This window comes from Epinephelus moara, chromosome 21 (assembly GCF_006386435.1).
Source record: "Epinephelus moara isolate mb chromosome 21, YSFRI_EMoa_1.0, whole genome shotgun sequence".
Taxonomy (NCBI): Eukaryota; Metazoa; Chordata; class Actinopteri; order Perciformes; family Serranidae; genus Epinephelus; species Epinephelus moara.
Genome location: NC_065526.1, coordinates 38,026,710 through 38,040,580, shown reverse-complemented (window position 1 = coordinate 38,040,580; position 13,871 = coordinate 38,026,710). Strand labels below are relative to the sequence as shown.

At 40.8% G+C, this 13,871-nt stretch overlaps 1 protein-coding gene across 4 annotated transcripts in view; it reads right to left on the bottom strand.

Moving 5' to 3' along the window:
- The window catches only part of tmem68 (transmembrane protein 68), a 26,244-nt gene extending 12,379 nt beyond the window's left edge, over positions 1 to 13,865 (bottom strand). For 3 of the 4 annotated variants that reach the window (XR_007571980.1, XM_050074843.1, XM_050074845.1), the window contains exons 1-6: positions 12,932 to 13,865; positions 12,265 to 12,401; positions 9,129 to 9,302; positions 7,311 to 7,410; positions 6,004 to 6,171; positions 2,702 to 2,895 (exon numbers count right to left, since the gene is read on the bottom strand). Coding sequence is in view for 3 of the 4 variants with exons in the window: in XM_050074843.1 (XP_049930800.1) it covers positions 2,702 to 2,895; positions 6,004 to 6,171; positions 7,311 to 7,410; positions 9,129 to 9,302; positions 12,265 to 12,324 (696 nt within the window). In the remaining variant the exon portion in view is untranslated. The remainder of the gene's footprint in view (positions 1 to 2,701; positions 2,896 to 6,003; positions 6,172 to 7,310; positions 7,411 to 9,128; positions 9,303 to 12,264; positions 12,402 to 12,931) is intronic. The other variant, XM_050074844.1, reaches the window with a different exon arrangement.
- Positions 13,866 to 13,871: the final 6 nt, after the last annotated feature.

Sequence of the window (13,871 nt, the reverse complement as noted above, 5' to 3'; positions counted from 1 at the left end):
GTCGCCGGGTAAGCCGATGGCCGCCGTATTTGACAGGAATACATTAACGTTACTGTCTGTGTCTGTGACCCCCGTTCAACCCACAACCGATGGGATTTGCCTTTCGTTTCTGCTGGTGGTTGAAATCTGTAGGCTGCTCGCACAGCGTGCTGAATGATTTAAGCCTATTTTGCTCACTCAAAATTATTTTTAGTCGCAAATGCGAGTGTGGTGACGGGCAGATCGCCACACTGCCGACATTTTATACCGCCCGTCACGGCACGCTGTTTGATTGCGTTATCAAAACGCAGCTATTATTCGGCCTTGCTTTTAACTTATTCCACCGAATACCGAATGTGTGTTTTTTTGCAATATTCGGCCGAATATATTCGGTTACCGAATATTCGGTGCATCCCTAGTTTATAGTGGCATTGTGCTAGCCTACGTCACACGTTTCGTTTACTCTGATTGGTTTTCCGTCTTTCCAATTGCGTGAAGGGGCACTTTGAGTGACAGCCGTTGATACCGCCCCTCAGGAATAGAGGAAATGTACACTCCGTGTCCGGACCTATTCACGTTTTGCAAATTGGGTCTGGCAATGCCAGGCTAGAAAAACCGTGCATGCAGACTGAAATTTAACCGTACTGTTCTGTGGGGAGATACAGTAACTTAACCCAACGGTGAGTAAGAAAAATAATAATGTTACATGTAGTTTGGTAAGCTGTAAGTAGAGCCGCTAGGCAATGTAAACATGCATAGCTAATAATGGGTGACTGGCAAAAAACAATTGTTATGTCCATGTTATTACTGAGCTGTATGTTATATTTTTGTTGAATGATCTTGTTGTTAATCTGTATTTTATGGCTGTTTGGAGAAGTTTTCCTTTAGGGCTTTAAGCCAAATAGACCTGGGGCTGTATTCACAAAGCTTCCTAGCACTAAAAGTTGCTCTTAGTAAAGAAATTATAAGAAAATTCTTAGAATTGTGATGTTTTCTTAGAATTTGTCCTTAAAGTTAAGACTAGGTCCTTGTAAAGATAAAAGTTATTCACAGAGCATCTCAGACCTTAAAAGCACTCCTTAGGTGAAAAACTGTTAGGGGCAGGGAGGAGGACTTTTAAGGGGCTTAAGAGTTTCTTAAGCAGAGGAGAAAATGGTGGAAACACCATGAGGTCAGAGAAATATTCTCCAAATACTGCATGGCAGTGAGTAAATAAAATGCTACAGATTAGATTGTGCAGGAATTATGTTTGTGGTCAATCTCATTAGAGATACACACACATTTTGCATCCAATGGAATAACACTATAATGCCAGAAACAAAATGATCACAACACTAACATATTTGAAAAACTGGAAAAATGTAACAGTGTAGCAGTGATGACTTTGGTCCGTCTCAACCTTCCAACAGCAGTGATCATACAAACGACGACAACACTTTCAGTCTCATATTGTGATGCAGTTCATTTCATTTCCACTGGGTGTCCACACCTTGCAGGCTCACACAAGGGCGTGTCTGTGACAACCAGTCACATCTGTTAAAAGAATGCATCACACCTAGCAACAGGGTCAACCACACCTCCACACTAAGATAAAAGTTGCTGTCCTTTCTTTGCTCTGAGAACTTTCCTAAATCATTCCTAAGCTTACCCTGGAAATCCAGAGTTCTCGCGAGAGCACAATTTGAATTTGCTCAGCGAGTCACTCTGGCAATCAGTAATGATGCTCATTACCCATGCTGTTGGAGCCGAGCTGCACCAATCACATTGGTGTATCTGATATAGGCGGGCCAGAGGCGAGCTAAACAGATGACGTCAGCACTGCGACGACGAAGTCCGGAATCAGTCAGTAAACACTGCAAGATGGCTACGGATGAACACCAGTTGTTTGAAACGGCTTTGGCCGTTACAATGAACGAGTTAGACTTGGCTTTTTCTCTAAAAGAGGAACAGAAGACGGCGCTCGAATCTTTCCTATGCAAGAAGGACGTTTTTGCTGTTTTGCCGACCAGATACAGCAAGAGTCTAATCTACCAGTTAGCTCCGCTGGTAGCGCTCTGAATACGTCACCCCATGTATTGTTCTGATTGGTCATAGTGTTATCCAATTGCATGCAGTGATATTTTCAAATGCATGCTTGGTGCCACCCCTCGAGTTGGGCCATTTGCATTACTCATAGCCAGACCCTAAATCTTTCTAGATTTGGGTCTGGATTTCCAGGCTATCCTAAGCTAGGACTCCTTACTAAAAGTTTTTAGGATAAGATGATGGTTTCGATTAAAATGAAAAGTTTTCTTCCAGAAAGGTCTCTCTGACAGAAAGCCCTGAAGGTTAACTTATCCCATTTACTGTTTTATTTGTGTAAGTGGAGTCAGTTTAATGTGATCTTTACTGTACTTACTATTCATATGTTGCTTGTGTTTTATGGCCAAAAGTAAAAACGAAAGGGGTGGCAGCATCTTCTGTAACAGACTGTGTTAAATGGGCATTTAATATCGCCAAATATCGATGACAGACTCCTGAACTGTATCGAATCGAAATGGTATCATGGCAGACATTGTGATATTGGAAAATATTGTATCGTTGTCCAAAGAATTGATATAATATCCTATTGTGATGAAACTGGTGATTTACACCCCTACTGGGAAACACTGAAATTCAGTGTAACATTTTATATTGGTGAAACTGATGATGTGAATGTAATCTACAATTTCATGCAACGCACCACTTGAGCGTCGATGGCGACCTGGGCGAAGCCTCTGCGTTTGCCCCAGAGAAGAGGGTAGGTCTCATCACTGAATAGAGCCTCCCGCACTCCTCCTGGAGAAATTGCCAATAGGTGACCATTCTTCAGAGCTCGCACACACTCCTCCTGAGGACCATGGATCACACTGAACACCTCCAACAGTAACTTGAAACCTGGAAAAGGATGATAGAGGATAGGGTAGAATGAGAAAGAGCCACGGGGAAGAGAAAGGAAATAAGATGAAGCTAGCATTTAAAAAAATTAACAGAGGAAAAAAAAATACCTACATAAATTCATGATCCTAAATGTTTTTCATGGGTCACCTAAAATTCTGTGGTCACACACTAATGCCAGGGTTAGACTATAGGATGATTGTCTTTTGAGATGGAAACTGTGTCAGATCAGGTGATTCTGCTGCGGACTGGTCGCTGCAGACTGCATGGACTCCAAGCAATCAGAGCCTGCTGTCATTTAGGCCACATCCACACAAATACATTTCCGTACACATGAGCATTTCAACACTGTTTCAGATCTGATCGCCATCTATACTAACACCCCTGAAATTGCATATCACATGATCATCATGTACACCTGGCATGTGCATAGTCCTGATATAAACAGGAAGCAGATTGTCTACTCTGCAGTTAGTTGCATAGTTACAGAAAATACTTCGGAGATAGTGAGATTTTTTTTTGCTCGGACTGACAGCGAGGTGAAACTGTTAGTGAAAGTAAAGTCACAGCGACTGAAAACACATTGAGAACCATTACAAAGAAAATGCAGCAACATATCAGAGCAGTATTGGGAGCATTATCCATCGCTAGAGGATGTCATGACAATCGGACAGGAGTACCCACACAAGAAGAATGAAATCACAAAAGGTATGTAGGCTTGACATAAATGATCACATCACTGATGAGATCCAATCAGGAAGGGAACGTGGGAATCTGTGTCATAGGGTTCATCCCAATACCGAATCTCGTATCCAAGTTTCCCTCACTTGTGTCTCTTCCTCGTGTCTTAGCTCCGCCCTTGTAAGACAGGGGGGAGAGATACTAGGATGAGACACGAGGAGAGAAGATACGAGAAAACATATCTTTAGAGAAATGAGACGTCTTTTCCTCTAAAGTGTCATGTGAAGCGACGCCCGTTTGTGATGACGGCGGCGGCTGATCACAGCTGGATCAGCTGTCAGGGGGCTTTATTAACAGTTATAGAAACTTTATATGTACTGTGTCCTGCTCAGAGTCACACAATGTGTTTATATGATTTATTCATTATTTGCATCTGTATTTATTGATATTCTGATTGTGAGTGAGGATAGAGGATAGAGGATAGAGGAGTCTAGGAGGGATATTGGGATGAACCCATAGTCTCCTTCAGTGTTTTCGCCCGTCCAGACTAAAATGCAACCCTGTTTTTTTCAAACTAAAGCAGTGTCAGCAGCATAGTCAAAGGTGTCCGTTTTCCGGGTTCCAAAACGCCAGAGTAGTGTGGACAATTGGCATAAACATAGAAACAGGTATGTGTTTCGTAAACAAAAACATTTTAGTGTGGATGTAACCCTAATGACTTGTGTGACGTACAGGTGAACAGTAGGGTGTCAGGGACTAACTGCACTGTGCCACCTGACAGCACCAACCACAAATGGTTCTGTATGTAGTTAGGGGTTTCTGCATGACAGTTCAGCTGGAAGCATTCATCTGTAAAGTGAAGTGAAGGTGAACTCTATGTTGTTATATTTTAAAGTCAATATTGGCACAAACATTCAAGAGAAGCCATCAGTGGCAAAGAAAGTCCTAGACTTCGAGCTAACTGCCCAGTCAGTAGGAGAAAAGGTGAGTGTGTGGGTCGACAGCTTTCACAGTGTGTGTGCAGACGGTGACATCACACCCATGGGTAAAATTAAATTGATGGAGTGCCCCTGAGTACTGTGTGCTTCGATTGCTTAATGTCACCAAACGTCGTAGCAGTTGTCAAACTACACAAGGTAAAGACAAAAAAATATCTACATAATGTTTTTGTCAGGAGGTTTAAACAATGCTGCATCAGTTTTCTTTTATACCACGTGTCCACCAAAATTAGCACGTGTGCGTGGGTTTTAAAAATATGGGTAATATTGCTAAGCACAGGCTATAGACACGTTTCCTATTGCCAGTAGAGCACAGCCTTGTACATGGCCCTGCAGCAAACGACTATGCCTTTCTGTGTGAGTTTTTTTTTTGTCTGTTTTGTCTTTGGTGTGTCACGTCAACGTCATGGACAGGCTGGAGAACAGGTAAGCAGTAGACAGCACAAGACAGCAGCACAAAGGAAAGAAAATCTATCTCCTACGTACTCAGTCTCTCTAAAACTCTGTGCGGACGAATTTGGAGCGATGTTTGAGCGCTGTTTGGGTGAAGATGGGCAGTGTTTTGTAACGGTGCGTCATTGCATCTTGTCAGTTCAAGGGCTAAAATTAGCACGTTCATCCGGGTATTGTGTTCCCATCTATGCCGATTAGAGTCGGAGGCAATAAATACTCGTGACTACTGCAGAATCATTTGACACGGGTGTGAATGACGATTAAAACCATTCCCATTGCATTAAAAAGTCAGATGTTAGTGGGTGTAAATGGGTCTTTAGGGTGCAGTGGGAAAGGGGCTTTACATAACATGGAATAAAACCAGCAACAGTCACACCTGACACTCATTTTCATTCCTGACACCCCACAACTGTTGAGTTGGATCATTATCTGACTGATCTTCTGTAGTCTGATCCTGGAATAAGATTAACATTATTTCTCTGGATTGTTTTTCACAATGTCTGGTGAACAAGTGTGGAAATGGACACAGATTAAGTCAAATCACTCAGAAGGCTCATGCTGAACAGATAAACTGAGAGAATAAAATTCTAATTTTTAAAGATTTTTTTTTGCGGGGCTTTTGACATCTTTATTATAGAGCAGCTGAAGAGTGACAGGAAAGCGGGAAAGAGAATGGGGATGACACGCAGCAAAGGGCCACAGGTGGTAATCAAACCCGGGCCGCTGCAGAGGACATAGCCTACATGGGGCGGACACTCATCTTCTTGTATCTGGTTGAGATTCAATTTTTTTCTCTACTTTTTTGATTAAACAAATAAAACACTTCAAGACTTTACAGTGGACTTGTATGATTGAGATAAAGTTGAAGTTAGAGTTTTAACTTTTTACTTTTAGCTAAGCCCTAATTTGGGTGAAAGAAGCTAACAACAACACAATAAAAAGTAAACCGAAACCTATAGTGAAATTGTGTGAGTACCTGGGATCTTGAAGAGGCAGTGGTCAGCCACAGAGTGGCAGGGCCGTCCCTTTTGGATGATAACATTGGCCAGGAAGTAATAGTAGTCGATGGGAATGGCTCCATGATAGTACACTATCAGTGCTGGTCCTTTGTCAGGGATCTTCTCCATCCCATGGATCTCATAACCTGGTAGACACACACGCGCACGCGCGCACGCACGCACGCACACAAAATATAAGGTACGTGTGATCAGGGACAGAAACAGGAAGAGTAGGCCACAAATAAATACACACTAGAGGTATATTTGTGTGTTCACACAGCACAGTGCTCCTCAATTGTAAGAAACAAAATAAAACTAGAGTTACTGCCTTGCAGTTGTATGCCATCACGCACCAGTCACGTTGCAGTTATAGTTTACATCCATGACTGTGAAAACATGGATGCATCACACAAATCTTCCACCTGGCAGCACACAAGATCTAAACAATCAGCATAGTTTCATGGTGGACATCCAAGATTTGTGTCACCAATTCAGTATCTGACCAAATGTCTCCCTTTCTGTTCCTGAGATATAACGTTGAGTAATGGCCAGAAAAGTGTTTTTGCAGAATATTATGTCACAGAGAAGTTGACGTTTGACCTTTTGGATATAAAATGTCATCACTTCATTGTTTTATCCTATTAGACTTCTTGAGTTATGGCTAAAAACATGTTAAAAACAAGTCAAAGTGACCCACCAAATTCTAATCAGTCCTCGTTGTGATGAAATGTGAAGAAATTCCCTCATGTTGTTCTTCAGATACCATGGTCACGAGAATAGGACAGATAAGGTCACAGTGACCTTGAACTTTGACCAACAACAACCAAAATCTAATTAGTTTATCACTGAATCAAACTGAATGTTTGTGCCAAATATAAAGAAACTCCCTCTAGGCGTTCTTGATATATCATGTTCACAAGAATGGGACAGATGGACAGACACCCCTAAAACATAATGTCTACAGCTGTCGTCGGTAGAAGCACAAAAACTACATTCATAAACACAACCAACACATTTCTTTTGCAAGGCTTAGGTATAAGGCAAAGACACCTTTCAAATACACATGTACTCTCTCTGGGCACTTGCCATTTTTTCATATGTGCCTTCCAACAAGCTCACAGCTGAATATTAGCAGTGACAGGAAAAAGTGCAGTTTGACCTCAGAATCTATCTTTCTCCTTTTTCTTGTCTTTTATGGTGCTAACGATTGTATATATGCCACCTGATGGGACAGAATCTTAAGGATGCTACAGATCTTCGATAAATTAAGCCTGTGGTGTCTTACCATGCCATATGGCTCCATGTCCATCCCACAGAGTAGCCAGGGTCTTCCTGGCTCCATCCCACAAGTTGTTGCAGTAAGCTTCCCTCAGCTGATTCTTCCTCTGTTAGAAGAAGACATCAGAAAATATACTGTGTGGAGTGACTCAAGGACAAGACACGACAGGACAACAGCAACAGATTTATACTACCTGGATCTTATTTCAATAGTGTGGTCCAGAACACTTATTCTTAACATTCACCTATGTCTATAAAGGGCAATTTTCTAATGCAGGTTGAGAATGAAATCAGACAGTAAAGACAGGGATATCATGTACTGATGGTGAGTGACAGACCTATCATTCTAGGTGTCACTCTCTTCCACAAATTTTGATATATATATTATACTACTTATATTATACTTCTTTGCTCTTGAAACTCTTTCAGTTTTGTTATTTCTTATGTAATCCCAAGCATGTGAAAACATAGTGTATGCATTTAGAGTAGGGTGTGCACGAAAATTTGGGACAAATCATATCTCGTACTGATTCAGTAAGGGACAGTGCATTTTATTAATATTGGACAATCCTGTATTTACAAAGGATGGATGGCAACCTTTTCCCCTGTGGGTGGGTGATGGAACCTGTAACGCTAGTTATAGGAACATTCCCTTTTTTGTTCTGGGTGCATTTTCAGCACTGTTGTTGAAGCCACAAATTTAGCTTAGTCTGACTGTTAGTAATGTTACAGATGTGGACAGTTCAACAGGTACCAGAGCTCATCAAGGATATTTTAATACATGCTAATTTAACATTAGTTAAATATCTGTTGAAAAAACAAAGCAGTATTTGCTAAATCAAAGGCAACTTACTTTCAAAAAGAACAGCAGTTGACAGTCAGCCACCAAGATTAGCCACTGGGACTGACCATAGAAGGCAATGCTCCTAACTAGCTTACTGCTGCTTCCACTATCTCACCAGAAGTTGCACCCATAATCAATTCTATAGTGGCACCCTCAGGAATAAGGTGGATAATGTAATGCATCTCTCTCTCTGTATCATGATTGGTACTACAGCAAGAACTGAGATTGCACTGTCTCTTGGGGCGAGGTCATATAAATGATTTGTAAATGATAAAATAACTGACAGTCTAATTTCTATGCAGGTTAAATAATATTTATATTGCTTTCAATATGGTATTTCTTGCGAGGCACACAGCTGTGGTAGTGCTGCTTTTTCCCCCCCAGTCAAATACTAATCTTCACAATCGAATGCCAGTTTTTAAGGGTTTTTTGCTTGTTTGTTTTACAATTTGATTATATATTCGAAGTTAGAATTGATTAATTGACAGCCCTTAAAGTAAGCAAGTTAAGGCTCATGATGTTTGGATTATCTAGTTGGCTGACCTGATCTGAGACTCAGTAAACAGTTTGGGCAACTTGATTATTACCAGTCCATTTGTCTGACTGACTGCTGTACAGCAGCTCCAGTCTGTGATGGTTGCTCAGTTCCATGCTCTAATCAGCACTGAGCTGGCTAGCTTACGGTTGTTGCAGATGTTGTGGCTTCTGTTTTCAATTCACACCTAAAATGCAGACTGTTTGTCACTCTGCTCAGTTAACAGACCCTTTTTATGACATTTTGCTCCATTCTGTCAAATTCTGTGAAGATATATATAGTAAATAGCATATGAGTATCATGCTGTAGCACCAGCAGTTATTATTTATACCTATTATTTTATACCTAAAAATAATCATTTGTCGTTGTTTGTAACATTGCGTAAATGAGATGAACTATTATTTACTGTTGACACAGTGCAGATGGTGGAAAGAGTGTTTGCATACCTTGTAGACATGAAGGAAGAGTATAGAGAGGTAGAGGAGGATGACAATGAGGAAGGGCACGAGGAAGACAATAGCCAGAGGAGTGAAGACCCACAACAGGTACTCCAAAACACTCAGATAGTCCTCCAACTGGCCGAGGCCTACCCATTCCTCCCATGCATGAAATACACACACCTGTGGACCAAGACATGCAGTTAAATCCATCACTTTGCTCCAGACTGAAACATCTCAACAACTATTGGATGAATTGCTGTGAAACTCTGCACAAACATTCATGTTTACCAGAGCATGACCTTACACACACACACACACACACACACACACACACACACACACACACACACACACACACGAGAACTTGACAGAAAGAGCCACTATAAAACAACATGAGAAATTATATAATTATATAATAGTGTACCAATCAGTATTACAAGATCATGAATTGCAGAAAAAAATCTCATTTCAGGGTGAGCAATTAAACTATTCTCCATTCAAATCAAGACTGTGGTGTCTATCTGCTGGAGATCTCACAAATCATTCACTGGTTCATGAATTTGGCTGGAGGGACAGGAGTGCAATATGCATTCTACCATATCCGAGTTATTCCTAGCCCCAATGATCCCTTGCTAGAATTATGTGCGTGATCTCCAGCATTGAACCGAATCCAGCGATTTCCAATGGTAACAGTTTGTTTACAGTACTCTATTCTTCTTTCCAAGGGCAACTGGGAAATAAAACGTGGAACACACCAATTCTTATAGCTCAAACTGGCTTTTGTGATCATACCTCTGCCATCTCTTTAGGGGCGGCTGTGGCTCAGAGGTAGAGCGGGTCGTCCACCAATCGAAAGATCAGTGGTTCGATCCCGGGCTTCTCCAGGCTGCATGTCGAAGTATCCTTGAGCAAGATACTGAACCCCAAATTGCTCCCGATGGCTGTTCCATCAGTGTGTGAGTGTGTTAAAAACTGAGTAGTAGGTGGCACCTTGTACGGTAGCCTCGGCCACCAGTGTATGAATGTGTGTGTGAATGGGTGAATGTGACTCGTAGTGTAAAAAGTGCTTTGAGTGGTCACTAGATGACTAGAAAGGCGCTATACAAATGCAGGTCCATTTACCATCTCTGACAGCCATCTCAAAGCATTGATTTTTTTTTCCTTTTCACCCAAGCATGCTAGCAATTAGCTTGCCTTGCTCTGTTAAAATATTGTTAACTTTAACATGGCCCGAGCTAGCTTAAGGTAGCTTCTAAAGATGATTCATGATTTGCTATGACTTATCAAGAGCTACTAACACATTCGGCATAATTCAGTATTAACTGTAGCTCCCTGTAAAGTGAATAAATGTATTGTTTCCCAGCTAATTCTCAGCTCGTCTGCATTAACTATGCAGTTCACACGGTTTTTTTAACATCTGATTCATTAAAATCTGTTCTGAGCGATACAGGATGCTGAATTTAACAGCACACTTCAGTAATAGTAATATAAAATAGTAGTAAAAGAAATAACTTTTGGAATTAATTTTTTATATGATTTAAAGGAAGTATGGTAAATCAGTAAAACATTCTCAGCCCTAATGACTAAATACATATTTCAAGCTATGTTGCTGAGTTTATTTTATAACAAGCACTTTTGTAATGTAGGTTGAGAATGAACTGGTTACATGTTCAACAGACAGTTGCTGAAGACAAAAATTTAGCTTAGACTGGTTGTTAGGCATCACAGACACGGACAGTGCAACAGGTACCAGAGCTCCGCAAAGCGATTTTAGATAATGCTAAGTTAACATTAGTTAAATATTTGTTAAAAAATAAATTTATATTTGCTCAACTGAAGGCAAATTACTTTCGAAAAGAACCAGCGTTGGCAGTTAGCCACCAAGAGTAGCCACTGGGACTAACCACAGATAGTCTATGGGACTAACTAGCTTACTGCTACTTCCGCTATCGCACAGAAAGTTGAGGACATTATCATTTCTACAGTAGTGCCCTCAAGAATGAGGTGGATATGCAAAGATCAGTTCATCTGATGATTATTCTCTCAACTGTTTATTCTATAAAGTGGCAGAAATAGTGAAAAATGCCCCCCAAAATTTTCAAGACAGTGTCTTTAAATACCTTCCTTTATCCAACCAACGGTCTAAAATCCAAATAAATAGCCTTTTGTTCTTATTTTTTTTAGAAAATAGATGATTTGTTTGTCAATCAGTCAACACTGACTGATCATATCAGCTCTGAATACATGCACCATCACACTGAAACCTTTACTGTTTGTCTCTCCCAACTGTTGCCTGATGTAAGCTCTTCAGACCAACACTGTTTTACTGTACTTTTGAAGTACAGTAAAACTTTAAAAGCCTATTCCCCATTAAACACCCAGTCCCTTTCACTCAACCAGTGTGGCTACACATTTTGAAACATAAACTCAATTAGACACCTTGTCTGGTGGCCAAGCAATTAATTTTTTTAATAGAAGTTCTTCAGATGTATAAAACCAGGTTGTTGGCTAACTCAAATTATGTGTCCATGCCTCCATTACACTGTAAGATATTGATTTTCCTTTGATACGCTGTCTAGCAGAGCTAAATCAAATGAATGATTTATAATTGATAGGCTATATTATCTGAAGCCTAATTTTTAAACAAGTAATATTCATACTGGTTTATATAAACAATTTGATTGTAATTCCCATCTTTGCTGAGCAGCAGGTTTGGGTAAAAGGAATTTAGACGCCTGTCCCAAATACAGTATGGGCTTGGGTGATTTTGGTGATTCAAGCAAATAATGGCCCGGGCTATTAATTGAAGTTTTACGGTTGTTATATTACATTACATTCCCTTGGCAGAAAATTGCTTCCAGTGTGACACATATGGAGAGCAACAACAACCACCAACAACCCTGCAATTGATGACCAACCCATTCAACCAACTACAGCTACAGCTGCCACATTAGTGATCTGAAGTTGCAACCTTGATACGATCTATTTAACATCACATTCAGTCATGTAATGAACCAATTTCTGAGGTAACTAAAGGAAAACACTGCATGAGCATGAATGCATGAGCCAAATATTTTTACAGAGAGAATGAACAACACCGACCATGTTGTAACTGTCAGTACTAAATGGACAAGACTCATACCAGGAAGGACACAGTGTCCTCTGCTCCCATCAGGCATGACTGGTTCCCACTGTCTGACATCCTGCTCTGCTGTCAGCCTCAAACAGCTGATGACAGCCTCAGGGGGAAGGAGCACACTGCATGGAGAGCATCTGTTGCTACACACAGGTAAAGTGAAGGAGAAGACAATAACACTCAGTTCAACTGTTCAGTTTCTGCATGAACATTTTTTTCTGTCATGTTGCATTTCATTTTGGTAAAGATCAGCCGTCTGTGTTAGGAGAATACAGTTTGAGGGGTTTTGATTGGTTTGTTAATGACAACGTTTTATAGAACAACGTGGCTTTTGGAATAAGTAAGCAGTATCGGTATATGAGTGGCACCATAACGTTACTGACGACACCTCGTCGAACTGTCGCACCGAATCAAACGATAACTGTGTTGCATATGATTTAATGGAAGCTAGCTTTGCTGTTCGGGTTGACCCTAGCTATGAGGAACAGAACAGCGAATAAACTACATGCGACAGTAATGATAACAGTAAAGCAGCTGAGGGACAGTGAGCTAACGAACGAAACGTAAACAGAACATAAGTGGAAAATCTTAAGAGTTGAAAGCAAGCCTTCAGTGTCAACGTCAACAGCCAACGTCACCTTCACCGCACACAAAATAAACACATAAACGTTACCTTAGACAGTTACTCTGTGAACACAGCCATTAAAACATTTCACTGTGCGTTTAATTTTAAACTAACACAATATACAAATTTTATCGCAAATAACCTATAAGCTAACAACCGTCCCGTTCTGAACTCCGGAACGCTTTCAGTGTGACACTGCACGGTGTTTTGTCCCTGGAAAACACCGAACCAATAGATGAGTTCCACTCGCCTTACAATGGGTTCATGCCAATATCCCTCCTCGACTCCTCCGTCCTCTATCCTCGATCACTTGACCCGGATATCGATCGAGACTCGCCATCTTGTAGGACGTCTCAATTCGTTAATTGCACTCGGAGGAGTCTTTCAGCGGAGAGGGAAGCGAGGATACACAAGCAAAGAGCATGGATACCAAGAGGCGAAGCTCAATACAACGCCCCATAGCAACAGACTCGCCCATGGTTTCGTCCTACCGCCGCCATTTTGGACTGTCAGCAGACCGCATAGATATATATACGTAGATGCCGCATTCAACGGTGCTCCTCATTGGAGCGATACGTCAACGCGGCCGCCATCTTGCCCAGGTGGAGCCGCGCTGCCTAATGCATGTATGTCTATTGAGGCAGGAGATTATTTATGATTAAAATCATCATTACTCGCTGAATTCTCAACCGATTTTCATGCGGTTTGGTTTGTTACAATCGTCAGACATGTAGTTATGATACAGGATACTTGGTTAAATAAAAAATGCAGCTTTTCATACCAAAATATTTGATCTTATGTAGATAAAGTAACAGTAATAGTTCTACAACACATTTAAACTAAACTTTCCCCATGTAATAAATATTCTTTTTTCTTACTAGATGTACAATGCCCACCATGATGTCATTTAATTATTAATTTTGACTATAAATGTTTATTCACATTTCACACAATGTGCAAAAAATAGTGTATCAGCAGGGTTGTGCCG